The 17,279-nt window shown below is 33.4% G+C and overlaps 1 protein-coding gene across 2 annotated transcripts in view; it reads right to left on the minus strand.

The window, feature by feature from the left end:
* The window catches only part of KIF18A (kinesin family member 18A), a 78,402-nt gene that overhangs the window by 47,347 nt on the left and 13,776 nt on the right, over positions 1-17,279 (minus strand). For both annotated transcript variants that reach the window (XM_025459819.3, XM_025459820.3), the window contains exons 4-10: positions 14,678-14,782; positions 13,323-13,433; positions 11,422-11,619; positions 8,976-9,152; positions 7,521-7,595; positions 7,196-7,308; positions 3,857-4,019 (exon numbers count right to left, since the gene is read on the minus strand). In XM_025459819.3, the coding sequence (XP_025315604.1) occupies positions 3,857-4,019; positions 7,196-7,308; positions 7,521-7,595; positions 8,976-9,152; positions 11,422-11,619; positions 13,323-13,433; positions 14,678-14,782 (942 nt within the window). The remainder of the gene's footprint in view (positions 1-3,856; positions 4,020-7,195; positions 7,309-7,520; positions 7,596-8,975; positions 9,153-11,421; positions 11,620-13,322; positions 13,434-14,677; positions 14,783-17,279) is intronic.

Below are 17,279 nucleotides of genomic sequence, written 5' to 3' on the forward strand. Positions count from 1 at the left end.
GATGGAATTCATATGAACAAAAGCTCTTTTAGGTCCTAAATATATATATTTTTAAATGGTAAGGGGTCCTGACACCTGAAAAGTTTAGAGCTATTACTATAACAAAAGGTAGTATATGTAGCCTCTTGACTTTCTCTGCTATTCAGCAGGTATGAAAAATTAGGCAAGTTAATTTCAGTGGGACTTTAGTCACCTTATCTGAAAATGAACATAAAAGTATTGTACCTGCCTGAAGGAAGACAGTTAAATCAAATTATCTTTACTTTGCTTTAACATTTATAAATGTTGTAGGAACTCTTAGAAACCAGGGCAGGAAATGCTCTGAGGCTTTCATGGCAGCCAATATTTAATACTGAAAACCTCTTAACTGAAAACTCCAAAAAGTATCTTTTTGGGTTTTTACTTCTAAATGTCCATCAATGGGTGCCTGGGTGTCTCAGTGAAGCGCCTAACTCTTGATTTTGGCTTAGGTTATGATTTCACAGTTGTGAGCTCTGCACTCAGGGTAGAGTCTCCTTGAGATTCTCTCCCTGTTCTCCCTCCTCCCCCACCCATACACTCTCTTTCTCTCAAAATAAATAAAATCTTAAAAAAAAATAGATGTCTATCAAATGTATTCCTTATGATTATTCTCTATGCGGCATTTTCTATCAGGGTACTCCTACTGAATCATTGTTCCGAAATAAATAACAAGTAAGTGTCCGGGAATAAATGCTAAAAGATGCATGTTAAACCCTGACATTAAAGCAAATGTTTCCCATTAAGGTTTCAAAAGAGCTTTATGTATTTTATTAACAAAATCGCCAGAATACAACAAAACTTCTTGAGAACAAGCAAATAATTCTAAAATTTAGGTGTTAACTATGGCTTTGTGCAAAAGGACCACTAACATAGTAAATACATTATTTCACTAAAAATAATTTGTAGCTGATCTGTGATCTATGGTCATAAAATCACCCAAGAGCTTCACTTTAATTCTAATCTCAGAGTCTATACTCTAGAACCATTTATGGCTGAATCAATGTTATAAGATTGTTTTAGCACTTCTGATAATAAACGATTTTTGGAGAGGGTCCAAGACAGATATAAAATTCCTTGCCTTAGCAGGCAGTTTAGTAAAACTATAGTTTGACACTTTAGCACGTAAAAAAACCCCAAAACTGCCAACAACAAAAAACAACTCAGTCTCTATAGATGTCTTCCTATGTTTTTCAATAATTACAACTGATACACCTAAGAGGTTTTTATCTCCATTGCTTACCTAGTCTCATAAGAATAACTATAAGAAGTGGAATATATAGGTTGAAATGACCAAAAGTAAGAAATCCTAAAAGGCAAGTGTGTTGAAAAAAGGGGTATTAAGCAGAAGAATACACATAAAAACAGAAAAAAAAATTAAAAACAAAAAACAAACAAACAAAAAACCTAGCCAAACTCATTCTCCTCATGTCTTAGTAAGTACTCACATTTTTGGTATGACAAATCTTATTGCAGTGGTTTTTTAAAATGGCATTTCAATAAGATAAAGCAAATAAATGCATATTCAGGAAATAAATGACTAATTTTGATGGTATAGTTTTAATAGCTACGGTAAACTGGCATCAGTGATATATTAATGAATACTTTATGATTAGTTTCTTAGCATATCATACTCTCCAATTTCATAAGCTGAGAAAAAACTGAAATGCTAGTTTTTAAAGAACTATTTAAAATTTGATGGCCTTCAGACATTTAAAAAAAAGTAAAATTTTTATATATAATTGTTACTTATGGGAAGGTAGGAAAAGGAGAAATACATTTGGTGTGGTGGTCTAAGAGGACCAGAAAGTTATTTATAAGAGACAGCTTTTAAATGAGTAATATGCAAAAGTATCTTATGTATTATCTATGCAACTAATTTCACAAAATAAATAAAAATGAAATTAAGCTTATCATCAATGAACACCCAACCTAGGGGGAATAATTATTAAAATGTTAATTTTTCTGCTTTTTGGTGATCTAGAGTTGTATACAACCAGGTGTACATTATTTTCTATCCTGCTTTGAACTCCTGCTTCTTGAACTTATATCTCACTGACATTTTATTATTCCTAGAAAATTCTAAGCCTGAAACTTTTCATATTATCCTTTCCCCTTTTGCACTAATATACCTCCTTCAGAATAACTACTACAAGAATACATGACTTTTCAGTCCATCCTTCATGCAACAACATCTTGTTCACATTTGCTATCTTTTTATCCTATATTTGATATGATTTCATCAGGTCTTCCAGTTCCCAGAAATTGGACGCTCTTCAGCTTATCCAATACACCATAAAGGATAGAGGTAACATGCTCTGGAACTAGCTTGCCTGAGTTCAAATCATATGAGTTCATAGGTGACCTTTGAACCTATAGGTGACCCTGAGCAGGATGGCTTCTCTGTGCTCTAGTTTCCTCATCTTCATTATGAGGATAATGATGTTACATCTCTCATAGGGTTTTCTGAGAATTAAATAAATGCACATAAAGTATTTAAAACACTACTTAGCATTGTACCTGTAAAGCGAACTGAATTTCAGTGAGTAAGTCTTTAATTTCTGGATGTTTCATTTGTTTTCTTTTTGTATATGGATGTTCTTTCGATCTTTAATTCCTCTATCATTAATTCTTTCTTTGACATCTTTATCTTTAGTCTTTTTATAGTTTTTATCAGATTGCTCTAGTGTTTGAATCTTTGGAAATTCTGTTATTACTTGCTAAATTTGCTGACTTGATTATGGTGGAGTGTTTCACCCTGTGCTCTGTAATTTTGAATAGTGAGTTCTCATTAATGATTTTACCTGAGGGTCTGTATTACTAGACTGATTCTGTATTGATCTGCCCAGTTCTCCCAAAATTATCACTGTTCTGATACCATTTTTCCATGTTAATTTCTCACTTTAAGGATTTATTAAATAAAACACATGGATCACAAAAATTCAAACCTCAAATCATTGGTAAGAATATCTACAAAGACAGTCTTTAATATCTTCTTTTTTAATTAAAAAAAATTTTTTAACTCAAAACCCTGAGATCAAGAACCCTATGTTTAACCAACTGAGCCACCCAGGTGCCCTATTAGTCTTTAAGTGAGACCCCAGGCATGGTTCCTCATCTGTCTGTGCTGATTGGGAGTATTTCTTCATAGTGTACTACCAGCATGAAGGGTGAAGGCCTATGAGGTTTCCAGCTTTATGTGGGGCCTGCCATTTCTAACTCCCTGTCTCCCTTTGGTCCCTTACCTAAGAAGCAGTGTACATCAAAGGTAAGATACTGGGAGAGGTCAGTGTGTGTGGAGGTGGGGAGCACAGTGTACTATTGCATAAAATAATAAACTGAGTAAAAGATGGTCTGCCTTTTTAAACACCACACAATGGAAATTCTAACAATGTTAGTGATAAAATATTCTTTCCTGGAAAAAAGATCTGCAATTAGTCTAAGTGGTAAATTACTGCCTGCATCTGGGGTGTACTGCTCCACCTTTGGTACCCAACTCTGAGTGTGTTAACTTCATGTTAAGTGCATTCAGTCATCCCTCAAAGAAGCAACAGTTGCAAAAGAAGCAACAGTTGCAAGGGGGATTTTGTATTTTTGGTTTCCTTTTTTTTCTGACACCTAGGAATTTAATTTTCTGTCTTGCACCCTCAACTATGCATTTAAAACAATGTTTGATACGTTTTCTCCAGGATTTCTAGGAGTTGTAGTGAATGGCTAATTAAATAACATTACCTATCATATTTATAGAATTAGAAGTCCCTAAAAAAAAAAAAAAAAAAAAAAAGAATTAGAAGTCCTTATGTATTTACACTTCTAAAATTTAATTATATATAAATACCTTTTCAACTTTGTCTTCAGAACACATCATTTCGATTTGCCTGTGGCACTGTTGTTGATAGAATGATTTAAGTTCATTTTCTTTTAGTAACATTTCCAACTTCAGATATTCTTGTCTAATTTCTTCTCGATTCTGGAACAAGCAGTTCAGAATTTCTTGAAATCTATGAAAAACAAACACATTATAGAATTTCACTAATTTTGTGAAATAAATTTAAGAAATAAATGAACAAAAGAATATATATCACTGATAGAATTAGACTCGATGACAAACAGCAAATCGGTTAGAGTGGCTGTTTCCTACTAAATTACAAATATGTTTTAAAAGGATATTAACTTTATTTTTACTGTATTTTTTTTCTCTTCCAAGATCACACTACTAAAAAAAATATAGGTATTATAAAGCTTCTCTATATAAATCATAATTACGTAAGTCAAAATAAACTAGTATATTTTGTCTATTACATGTAGAGTCATATACTCTATTTTGTCTATGTAATCCAGCTGCATAGCAAAAATAAAATATTTTGTTTGTAGGAAAAGGATGATAATTTGAACCTGTACTATCCCAATTAACAAGGCCCCAGAAGCAACACAGTACTGTGTGTTGTTTTGATGTTGGCTAACTGTGAAGAAACAAGCAGTGGGTGGCATAATCATATGGCGCCTCCATGGCCCCCTAGGGAAAGTGAGATAGCCAGTTTTTTGTTTTAAAATTTGTTACAGGGAAAACACACCATAAGGTAAGGTACCCCCTACAGCCTGGCTAAGAGTCAGCTGACATTGCCAGGACCCAAAACAACCAAGTTTGCAATGTGGTAAACCTAGAAAAGCCACTCTGGTGTCTTTCCTCCAAAGGGCAATGGAGATTTGGAGAATTGAAGTTGGGGAATTTGACTCACATCTCCTCCAAATACATAAAGACCTCAAGCTCAAAAAAACATCCATGCAAGGCCTAAAAGGAACCTACAATTCCCCATCCTCTAGAGTCAGCAGAACATTGTTCACAGCAAATTCTAGTCTTGTAAAAATATAGTTACGTTTTTAAATCACAGATCAGGTTTGAGCTATAGTAACAGTATAAACAGTCACAGGCAGAGCTCTCAAAGAAAAATTAACTGTGAAGCCTTTAAAATAAAACTGTAACAAAGTATATGCATTTAAAAATAAATGTTCTTCAGTCAGAATTTTAGATATATTTGTAAGGATCTGTGGTAAAAACACTGCCAATTTACGTCAGTAGTTCTTAATGAAACTCTATTGGGAATAACCATAAACCACAATACATCGACTTTACTGCAGTTTTGTCAAACTGATTAATATTTCATAGGAAGTATGTACGGACATTGCAATTTCATTGTATTATATTACAACACGCTAATGCCAGTAAATGAATTGATAAGTTATCTTTAGGTTATTCTCAAAGATAATGTCTTAGTTTGTTGTTTTTTTTTTTAAACATTTTTATCCAAGGACATAGTTAAATATTTGTCAATTTTGTAATTTTGTGGTCCAGGCTTATTTCAGTTGGTGGGGTTTACTGATTAGGATGGAAGAAAAGGAAATAGTATCAGAGGTTTCTAGAGATTTCCTTAAAAAAAAAAAAAAAAAAAAAGGAAAAGAAAATATATTATTTTAAAACAGAAAAGAGTCCTAAGAGAATAGTAACTATTTTCTAGTAGTTATTAGTATCTAAAACATTCAACTAACTAGTAATAAAAATCTTTGCCAATAATTTTAGGTGATACATGACAAATATTAAATTCTACACAATTTTCTTGATATAGTCATAAGTGAAGTTTTGTAATTACTCTGTAAAAGAACTATACTTTCTTTTTATGATTTCTTCTTGAATATTACCTTTCCAAAGAGCTTTGATATACAGCAAATATCATATATTCTTCCCTTCATCTGATTAAATCACATGAAAATGTTTATTTTAAAAAAGACACTTTGCAAATTCATGGCATTAAATAAGTTTTATGTAACTGATATCAACTGTCAACTGAGTCAGAAAAAAATTTTTTTTAAATCAAGGATATTATATGTAAACTTCAATATACAAATTCAATTTTAAAAAAGGTGTATCCGAAACTAGGTTGAAAGTCACCATTGACCAGTCTTCCTTATGCATAGCAAGATAACACTATAAACTCTAGAGTTCCAAAACAGTGTTAATAATCACTGGTTTTAGTTGTGGTTAGTTTCTTATACTAGTGGTAACAGAACATTGGCTCTGAAGAATGTCAATTAAGTTTAACTTCATTCAACTTCATTAAAGTTTGAGCAGATTCCTTTATCACAAGAACTCTCAGAGCCTTTAATAAACTAACATACTTTGGAAATCACCTAGATTCCTTAAGAAGTAATTTCCAAATTTGTTTGATCCAGGAATTTCTTACTGCCTTCTTAGAACTACTCAAGATTCACAGCTTTTGAACTAGTATCCCGTTGGGACAATTTTGAAATTAACTGCTTAGGGGAAAAGAGCTTGTGATTATTGTATTATTAACAGCTAGAAAAGCTAGTGGGCATCTATCAAAATTCTGTATTAATTTATATCACTGAGAGATGCCCCCTCTAATAATTAACCAAAGTACATGAATTATTAGAATTATACATAGTCAAGAAAGGGTAGATAAAATTTACATGAACTAGACAAATAATGATGTTATGCCAGATGAGACTGCCTGAATGCTTGTTACCCAAAATTCCTATGTTGAAACCTAACACCCAAAGTGATGGTATTATGAGGTGAGGCCTTTGAGAGGTAGTCAGGTCACCAGGGCAGAGACCTTGTGGATGGGATTAGTGACCTTATAAAAGAGGAGCTGGAGAGATCTACCTCCAGAGGTCATGTGAGGATTCAAGGATTCTTGAATTCAAGATTCAAGTGAAATCTTCAGCTTGAAAGAATGCCCTCACCCAACTATGCCAGTCCCCTGATCTTTGGGACTTCTAGCCTCCAGAATTGGGAGATATAATTTTGTTTGTTCATTTAGCTTATAAGATACCTGTCTGGCATTTTGTTACAGCAGCGTGAATGGAATAGGACACTTGAGAAGAAAAATATGAAAACTGCTAAAAACTAATTTCATAAGTGATGTAATTAGCTTTACCTTCTCCATCTTATATCTAAATCCTGGTATAATCACAAGTATGTAATCATAATTAAAATTATCTGATTTCCAAAGTGCGTAAAATATAAAGGGCAGTCAGTGGCTTCCTGAATTCAGTTGAGAATACATATATAAAGACATACAATAAATGATGATAACATATCTGGCCAAATTTTAAAAACCATAAAATCCTCAAAATGAGATCTTAATGTCATTTTTACCTTTCAATTTCTTTTTCCTGAGGGTTTGAAATCATTATCTTTGCTTTGTTATTGCCATCAGTAAAAGCTTTCTGTTCTTCATAGGCTTTTAGTTTTTCTTTTAACATTAAAATCTAGTAAAGAGAAACACTAGTTAAAATACAAAACAAATTATTTATCTCTATTAAACATGGCCACAGAAAAATTTTAGCTGTGAAAAATAACTGAACATGCCAGATTTTCAACTGTAATAGGAAAATACATCAAATTTTTTGGCAATTAGGTTTGCATATTCCCAAATGAGAAACTAAGGGAGATCAGCATAAAATGTAAAAAGTAGACATACCTCTTCCTTCTGCTCATTACAGATCTTTACATACTGAGTTATATGATTGTTGAGGTTAAGAACATTGCTCTTCAACTGTTAAAAGATAGAAATTATGATTGCATACATATATAAAGATAATAATCACGTAACCATACATGAGAAAAATGGCATTATGCCCTCATTAGTTCTGTTCCATGAATTCAGAATTTGTGACAATTACAATCATGATCAATTACACTCATGTTCAAAACCTGTGACAGGAGGATATGCTGAGCACATTTATAAAATAAATGACATTATAAAGAAATAGTCTTACTCTCGGAGACAAGGTATGTCTAAGAACTTACAAAGCATTCTTCACATTATAATTAAAATTGCCCACTTTCTTTTTCCTTAGACTTCTAAGAAATTTAGAGATAATTTTAAGTTTCAACAATTTCTAAGTTCAACTAGTTTTTAATGAGTTCTTATTACATTTTATCTTTTTTATAATTGTATGGGCTCCTTGGCAGCTATGGAATAGTGGAAAGAACATCAAACAGAAGTTCAAATGCTTGATTTTGAGGTACTGTCCACTTCTCACTTAACTGATTTAGAATTGTACTTAAAATTCTGAGCATGGGATTCCTCAACTGTAAAATAGAGCCTTTGTCAATGGGATGCTGTAAGGATTACATGAAAAACATGTGTGAAAAGTTCTGCACACCCATTGAGCATATCCTTTCCTAATTAATTATGTAAAGAATATATGAACACTTCTCTAAAAAGACCATACCCGCTCATCTTCATGCAGAGGGGTAAGCAGCAGAAGTCATCATACCACTTAAACTCTAGGTTTCTTCCAACCCAGAGATCCTGTGATTTTAAAAGTACATCATGGTTGACTTAAATTTTTTTAAATGATCCCAAATTTCTGGCCAAAATACTGACTTAACCAATCATTATTAGATTGTTAGAGCTATACAGATATTGGTTACATCAATATCATGAATTATTTTAAAAGGGCTATTTACTTTATAAACTGAGGTAGATATATTTGTTTTACAGATGAAGTGACTGAAGCTTGGAGAGATTATCAAACATGTCTAAGGTTTTCAGGTAGAAAGAGTTGGTGCTAAGGTAAAGCAAATAACATCATCCTTGGCTGTAACGAATGTGTTAAAGCCCTGACCAATTACTCTATTGTGCCATCAAAATATCATGTGCCAGGAGATAAAAAAGGTTAGGAAGAAAGGCATTAGAGCATCCTACCTCGCAAAAGACTAAATAATAGTAACTATTATATATGTAATCAAGATGCTTAATGATTTAATTGTCCAAGTTAATGTTCAATTAACCAATCCGATAAAGATATTTCTAACGCTGTTTGCTAATTCATTAGTAAAAATACAACTCTAATTAATAATTTTTTAGAGTTATAAAAATAGTATACAACCAATGCTCTTATAACAAAGGTAGACTAAACAGACTTACAGAAGATTTAATGTCCTTTGCACGATTAGCATACTTAAGAGTGTTATATGTGTCATCGTAGAACATAGAGGAAGGACTAACAGCAGCTATCATTATAGTTTGACAGTTTCCTCCAAGAGAATCCTTTAACAAGCGAGTGAGCTTACTATTTCTGTAAGGAATATGCTGATTCTTTCTCTGAAAGAACAAAAAAAGAATTCTTATGTCATTTTCCACATTTAAATGCAAACCTGCTATCACTTCACTCTAAGAATTTAAGCACTGCCCAACTTTGCCCAGACTTATGGTATAATTGGTGATCGAAATGATAATGAATCTTACAATATCCTACTTAAAGATTATATTCCCCTCTAAATAAATATAAAATTTAGTTAATAAAAAACCAGTATTAGTTCAAGAGTTGTAATACCACATAAATATGAGATGTTAACAACTGGGAAAACTGTGTGGGGGATATTTAACAAAATCTTTCCATATTTTATCAGAAACAAAATGTTCATATAAAAAAATTCCATTATTTTTTAAAAAGGAAATTAAAATACAAAAGTAATGTATGCTCTATTCGAATATACTATAGGAATAATAAGAATTCTGCAAGGCATAGAATAATTTCTCTCATTAAATAATTAGCTAACATGGATACAAAGTAAATCAAAATTATAATCTTACAGAGACTTCATCTGAAAGGACAATGTGTAGTTCTAATAGAACTTAATTATTTCTAGGTTTTCATTTACTTAAAAGATACAGTTCTGATTTTAAAGTAAAAAATATATTTTCCAAAAAGCATAACTTTCATAAAAACAGAACATTTGAATGTTAAGCTAAAAGCAACCTTATGCTATCCAGTGTAAATATTTCATATTACAGAAGAGAAAAATGGAAGCTAAACAAAAAGTGAAATGACTTGCTTCAGGTCACACAGTTGATAATTCAGAGATAGAAATCAGCCCTAGGTGTCCTGTGCTCTCCACCACAGCAGTGTTTCCCAAAGTGTGGAATGTGCACTGCTGGTGTTAACATGACATAATTTTACATTGCAAGACATGTATTAAACATGGACTCATAAATGACTCAATAGGGGTCAATTATTAAAAATTGAGTTGCTATGGCTTAAGTCTAGAAACCAGTATCTATCCCATGCTGTCTGCTTACATGTTTGAGATTTGTAACTTAGAATATAAAAGACATCTTGCTTTGTAATCTTTGTATGATTTCAGGAACTTGCTTTTTTTAAAAAAACAGTTCTCAAATCTTTTTTTTTTTTTTTAAGATTTTACTTATTCATTCATGAAAGACACAGAAAGAGGCAGAGACAGAGGAAGAGGAAGAAGCAGGCTCCCCTGTGGGGAGAGCCTGATGCGGAACTCGATTCCAGGACCCCGGGGTCACGGCCTGAGCTGAAAATAGACACTCAACCACTGAGCCACCCAGGCTTCCCTCAAATCATTTTAATATACTTTTACTAAATCAAACTATAACATTTTTTTTAGCATTCATTGACCTGTATTTTCCTAAATGTAGGTAATTTCCTAAAGCTTGAACCTGGATTGAACTTAATGTTCACATTTTAATTAAAAAAAAAAAAAAGAAATCATTTTTACCAATACAAATACAAAAGTCGTCAAATATGCTGTGTTCCAGCAAGCACTTGGGCATATAGTGAGATGTGAAATATTTTTAAATGCCCCAAAGACATCTAGTAAACATACCCCATTAGGTGATTTTTTTAAAAAGATTTTATTTATTTATTCATGAGAGACAGAGAGACAGAGAGAGAGAGAGAGAGAGAGAGAGAGAGAGAGAGGCAGAGACACAGGCAGAGGGAGAAGCAGGCTCCATGCAGGGAGCCTGATGTGGGACTCGATCCTGGGGACCCTGGAATCATAACCTGAGCCAAAGGCAGATGCTCAACCGCTGAGCCACCCAGGTGCCCCTAAGGTGATTTAATTATATCTTCTATCTTAAGCCCCTCTTCCAAAGAAAAATTAAAACTCTTTAATATTTAACCCAATTTTATAGTATCTAAAGTAGTAACCAGAACAGAATTAAGTTTTCCTAAAATGTGTTTTCGTGTTCATCCCAATTCAATTATGCTTGTTGTATAAAATGACCTAAACAGTCATTTTAATAATCAGGTTCAAAATAGGTGATGAGAAAGATACCATAAAACATTAACTATCAATATGATTTCAATATGTTTCTTTCAACAATCTGATTATAGAACTTGAAATTAAAACCAAGCGAAACCAAACCACACATAGCTTTATTTGATATAATGGGCTTTCTGGGGGTCTCTGCTCTCTATATAAATATTACTAATACATTCTTGAAATTTGACTTATAATAGACCTTTAAAATAAAATTATTTAAAGTATATCTTCTTAGAATTACACATATTTTAATATTTCAGGATACTTAAAATAAATAAACATACAGTACCTACCTTTGTATCTGCTAAGGCATTGATAACATTCCCCAGAGCTAAGAGTGATCGATTAATATTCGTGCCTTCTATAAACCGGGTCCCTTTAGCACTGGTAGCACTGGCTCTCTCAGACCCTGCCAGATCAATGAGTGACATCTTGGCAATTCGTACATTTTGACTGATACTTGCTGTTTTGTCTTGTTGTCGCAAATAGATCTTTTTGAAATTACAGGAGAATAGGAAAATGAGGGTAAGATTTAACAAAATTAAAAGGTACCAAGCAAATTAAAGTACTAAGCAAATTAAAAGGGAAACATGCACTTTATTTTTAAAACAACATGAGATCAAAATAATTTTCATTTTAAAAAAGAAACTGAATAAAGTATAACAATCTGACTGGCTGATACCCAAGAATACTAGAAGTAATTATAGAAATTGGAAAAAAACTCGGAAATGAAAAGATTTCCTAAGTGTGTACCAGAGGGCAACTAACTCCTGACCCAACAGCAGCTCAAAACAACTGCCATTTGTGTTCTGTAGCCCTTGAACCAGATCATAGAATTATGAGAGGTGGTGGTAGGGCGCAGGTACTTTATTATTTTTTTAAAGTTTTTTTTTTTAATTTTTATTTATTTATGATAGTCACACACAGAGAGAGAGAGGCAGAGACATAGGCAGAGGGAGAAGCAGGCTCCATGCACCGGGAGCCCGATGTGGGATTCGATCCCAGGTCTCCAGGATCGCGCCCTGGGCCAAAGGTAGGTGCTAAACTGCTGCGCCACCCAGGGATTCCCCCGCAGGTACTTTAGAAATAATGTTCCTAACCAAAAACCAAAGGCAGTAGTTAGAATGCTTTGCATGTCTCCAGGAATTGGTTCCTAAAGGAAAGCTGAATTTGAATGCTGATCCAAATTGAGTAAGTGTATTCTAATTTCTGAAGTTGTAGCATGTCATTAAAATGTAAAAAATGTGCCATATAAAAAAACAGTAAAATATACTTGTCATGTTCAGCCAATTAGGGTAAAGCATCAATTATTGAATGCTACTTTGTATTTAACTGAAATAAAGTGGCAAACTTAAAAGAGTTTGGTAAGTTTGGTAAGATTAACTATTATTCCATTATAAAGATCTTCGTTAATATTCTTATAGAGCAGGGTCTAAGACATTTGGGTTATCTGTGTTACAGATAACCATTTCTCTCATGACTACTGTTAAATGAAGAGTCAGTGGAAAGAACAGAAAAGATAAATAAAATTTTATGCACTGGAAACTTTCTGAATGATGTGACTGCCATGATCATATATGAATTCTTTCAACTGTATCCATTTCTTACTGTAAATTGGGTTCTATTAGCATAATCCAGAATGAAGCTAAAAATAATCTGGATTTTAACAGGACTAGAAACCACAAAAAATAAAGCTGCTAATCTACGATTTAACTCTTTCTAGAATCATATCCCTAAAAATAACTATATCAATGTAATCAATGTCCTTAAGAAATTCAACTTGTGCACGGTCCCTATGATGAAATCTTTAAAAAAGTGAACCAGAACTCTCCAATTTATTGTTTCTGTAAATCTATACCTAAAAAGAGGTTTACTCTGAATATAAGATTATCTCTAGGAAAGATGAAATATTTTCACTAAAAATAAGAAAAGAAAAACATAAGGAAAAAAAAGCTTTTAACACTACCACCTTACTATCCTGTATCTTCACACAGTAAAAATTTATACTCTGAGAGATACCATCTCAATTCTAAATATTCTTTATAAAATCTTTTCAAAGCTGCAGAATAAAGGAAATGCTGAGGAAAGAGTCCCCAGTTGAAGAGATTTTCTTTGTATGTATGAAAATTACCCCGTATGAATTTGGCTTTATTTTAAATCCAATTTTAAGCGCAATAGTCTAATGGCCTGTTACCTGGAAAACAGCATGAGAACGAGAAGACGTGGCATTCATATCAGTGGGATGTTGCGTCCTGTTTTTGTTTCCACTATCCAATAACTGTAAAATTTCCTCTGAGGATTTGGGCTAGAGATGTTTAAGTAGAAGAAAAAAATATACAAATAGTCATCTATCTTTAAAATTTTTAAATAAACTTTCAACAAGAAAAAAGTTTTTAAAAAAAGATTTTATTTGACAAAGAGCACAAGCAGGGGAAGCAGCAGGCAGTGGGGGAGGCAGAAGGGGGCTCCCTGCTGAGCAAGAAGGAGCAGGATGCGGGCTCCATCCCAGGACCCTGGGATCATGACCTGAGCTGAAGGCAAACTCTTAACTGACTGAGCCAGCCAGGTGACCTGAAAAAAGACTTTTTAAGATAAAATAAAAGGTAAAAAACAAAACAAAACAAAATGCATTCTATAACTTGTATCCCATTAAGTATTTCCTATGTCGTACTAAACAAATGATATACATTGATCTTTGAATAATGCAGGGGTTTGGGGCGCTGACACACCTTTTCCCTCCAGGCAATTGAAAATCCACATGTAACTCATGGCTTCCCAAAAGTTTCTTTTTTCTCCCAAAAGTTTCACTAATAACCTACTGGTGGCTTCAAGCGTTACCAATAATATGAAGTCGATTAATATGTATTTTGTATATTACATGTATTATATACTATATTCTTATAAACAATGAAGCTAGAGAAAAGGAACAATTTTTAAGAGAATTATAAGAAAAATACATTTGTAGTACTGTACTGTAATTACAAAAAAAATCTGCATATAAGTGGACCTGTTCACCTCAAACCCATGATATGCATGGGTTGACTATACTTTGGTGTTATATGAGAAATAAAAGATAAAATTTTATCTCTTGGAGGAGAAAAAATATAAATGTATTAAGTAGAATAGAATATTAAGTTTACAAGTAGATTCTTAAAAGAAAAGTTCATTCAGGGTGCCTGGGTGGCTCCGTCAGTTAAGTGCCCGACTGATTTTGGCCCAGGTTAGGATCTCAGGGTTGTGAGACTGAGCCCACATGACTCCGTGCTGGGCATGGAGCCTGCTTATGATTCTCTTCTCCCTCTGCCCTTCCCCTAGAGCTCTCGCTCACTAAAAAACAAAAAAACTCCCAAACCCCTTCCCCAAAAACAACAAAAAGAAAAGCTCATTCAATTATTTCAAAGGAAAACAAAATAATACGGAAGATATATTCTGATCATTTTAACTCTGCACGTCATTATTTTTCTATTTTCCTGTACAACGGAAAATAAGTAAAGGACCAAATAATCACACTTGCTATTACAATAAGGAAAAAGAAATTTATAAACATACCTGATGTAAAGTCAATCCCTGAACAACTACCCCTTTTTGGGCATCTTCCCGAACAGCAAGTGGTCCTGAATTTACTAGGAGGTCACGAATCTGTTCATTATATACCTTAGGAAAAAGCAAAAACCAAACCAAACCAAACTGCTTTAGCACTGGTGTTAAAATGATAGTGACACATCACACATGTTGCTGATTTAGGTCATATTAGAATTGCATCTTAAAGGTAAGCAGCAATTCATTTGCATTCATCTCACCCCTTTTATCTCATGTTGCCATTAAGTTTTGTTTTGTTTTGTTTTGTTTTTGGTCATTAAGTTTCTATCATCTGAGAAAACTGAAGAGTTTGATTATCTAGGTTTGCAACTGAAATTTAAAGGTGGAGTCATTATATCCTTTCTCCATAATTCCTAACTTGGTGACTACAGCGAAACAGAAATAAGGTAATTTGAAATGCCTTTTCCTATTTTCTGGAAATATATGGGACACATGGTCTTGGGAAATTCTAGTAAGTTATATGGAGGTGGTGTGATTCTTACTGAAGCTATTTATTATTTCATGTTTCAATAGTTGAAACTTTTTAAATTTCAGAGCTTAAGAGTTAAAACCCATACTCAAGGATCGACAGCATTTATTTCATTCATCCTTTAATTACATTATGTTTAATATGCAATTCTTAATAAGTCCCATAATAGGACCCTCCTCCCTCACCCCATTTGAATGATTTAAAGAACTAAGGACCTAGGAGGTTAAGTGATTTGTCCATGGCCACAAAAGTAGCAGCAAAGTAGGGATATCCTCACTCTACTGCATGGCATTGAATACACATCTGTATTTTATGTCTTTGGCAATTTCCTTTCTTTTTTTCTTTCTTTCTTTGTAATTTCTGTAAGCAATGCATAAAATAGCACTATTGATCTGTTTTTATGAATTTATTAAAGATACTTAATTTTCTACTTGCCAACCAAATGACTACAACGGATAAGATTTTAAAAAGTATACAGACTTAGGCTTTAAGAACTATTTTGTGTAAGTATTTCTATGTTCTAATAAATAGTCTTTAATGATCTTTATTCCTGGTAAGATTTTCTACAATGAACAATGGTTTTTAAATGTATTAACGGTTAGAAGTAGTAAAATATGAAGAGATAATTTTTTGGTTCTTGTTTTTCTGATAAGCAGCAGTTTTCAAATGTTTCCCCTTACCCATTTCAATCATATAAAATACACAATTAGAACAACCATTCTTAAGCCAGTGTACACATGAAAATCACCTGGGAGCTTTTAAAAAACATAGATGCCTCAGCCATAATCCAGACCTATTAAATTAAAATGTCCAGGGGTTGACACCTAGACATGTCTATTTTTAAAAAAACTCCATAGCCAACTCTGGTGAATAGCCTGAGTGGGAAGCCATTAGATTAGACATTGCCTTACCATTTATAAAATGAAGGCAGATTAAAAGAAAGTAAAAACAATTAAAAACATTATAAAAATAACCAACTTCAAAATTCTCCTGGTTATGAAAGGATCTAAGGAAGAAATAATGACTATTGTCATGCTCTTCCCAATTAAGTTCAAAGCGATTTTTTTCTAGTACTGAAATATAAAAAAATGAGTTTTTTATTTCCAAGTTATGTAGACAAGAAATTTTTTAGCAATATACATATCTTTTTTTAAAAAAAGATTTTATTTATTTATTCACGACAGACACAGAGAGAGAGAGAGAGAGGCAGAGACACACACAGAGGGAGAAGCAGGCTCCACACAGGGAGCTCAACGTGGGACTCGATCCCAGGTCTCCAGGGTCACACGCCGGGCTGAAGGCGGCTCTAAACCACTAAGCCACCGGGGCTGCCCGCAACATACATATCTTTTTTTTTTTTTTTTTTTAATTTATTTATGATAGTCACAGAGAGAGAGAGAGGGAGAGAGAGAGAGGCAGAGACACAGGCAGAGGAAGAAGCAGGCTCCATGCACCGGGAGCCTGATGTGGGATTCGATCCCGGGTCTCCAGCATAGTGCCCTGGGCCAAAGGCAGGCGCTAAACCACTGAGCCACCCAGGGTTCCCGCCGCAACATACATATCTTAATCAATTTTTGAAATGCGAAGAACCTTTCTTAGTAGGAACCAAACTACAAGTTGTCAGTAAGAGTTGTGACTACCAGAAATTTTCTCTATGATACTACAAACGAATAGGAAGAATAATCATGGATTTGTTTCTGGACTGGTATCTGAAACACTATCTGAACACAAAGTTAGAGTGCCTATCCCATAATTATGATTTGTTGAATGTCGGCTATTACTAAGGGAGCAGAAGTCCTCAAAGAATGAGGACACAAGAGACAGCATGACAGAGTCTTGATTGGCCAAATCCAACATAAATTTGAGCATACAAATAAATAATTACAGTAAAGGGTTCTAAGCAATGAAATAATGTTCAGAATCCATTGAGCTTATACTGATATAATAAAAGAAAGGAAAAACTCTTCCATTGGGTAGAAAGCCAAGAAATAAATGTAGAGGAAATGAAAGAATTTAAATATCACTATCACCTACCATCATAATAATACTTGATTCAGGCATAAATCATCAGTGGATATCAAC

The sequence above is a fragment of the Canis lupus genome, chromosome 21, assembly GCF_003254725.2.
Source record: "Canis lupus dingo isolate Sandy chromosome 21, ASM325472v2, whole genome shotgun sequence".
NCBI classification, from domain to species: domain Eukaryota; kingdom Metazoa; phylum Chordata; class Mammalia; order Carnivora; family Canidae; genus Canis; species Canis lupus.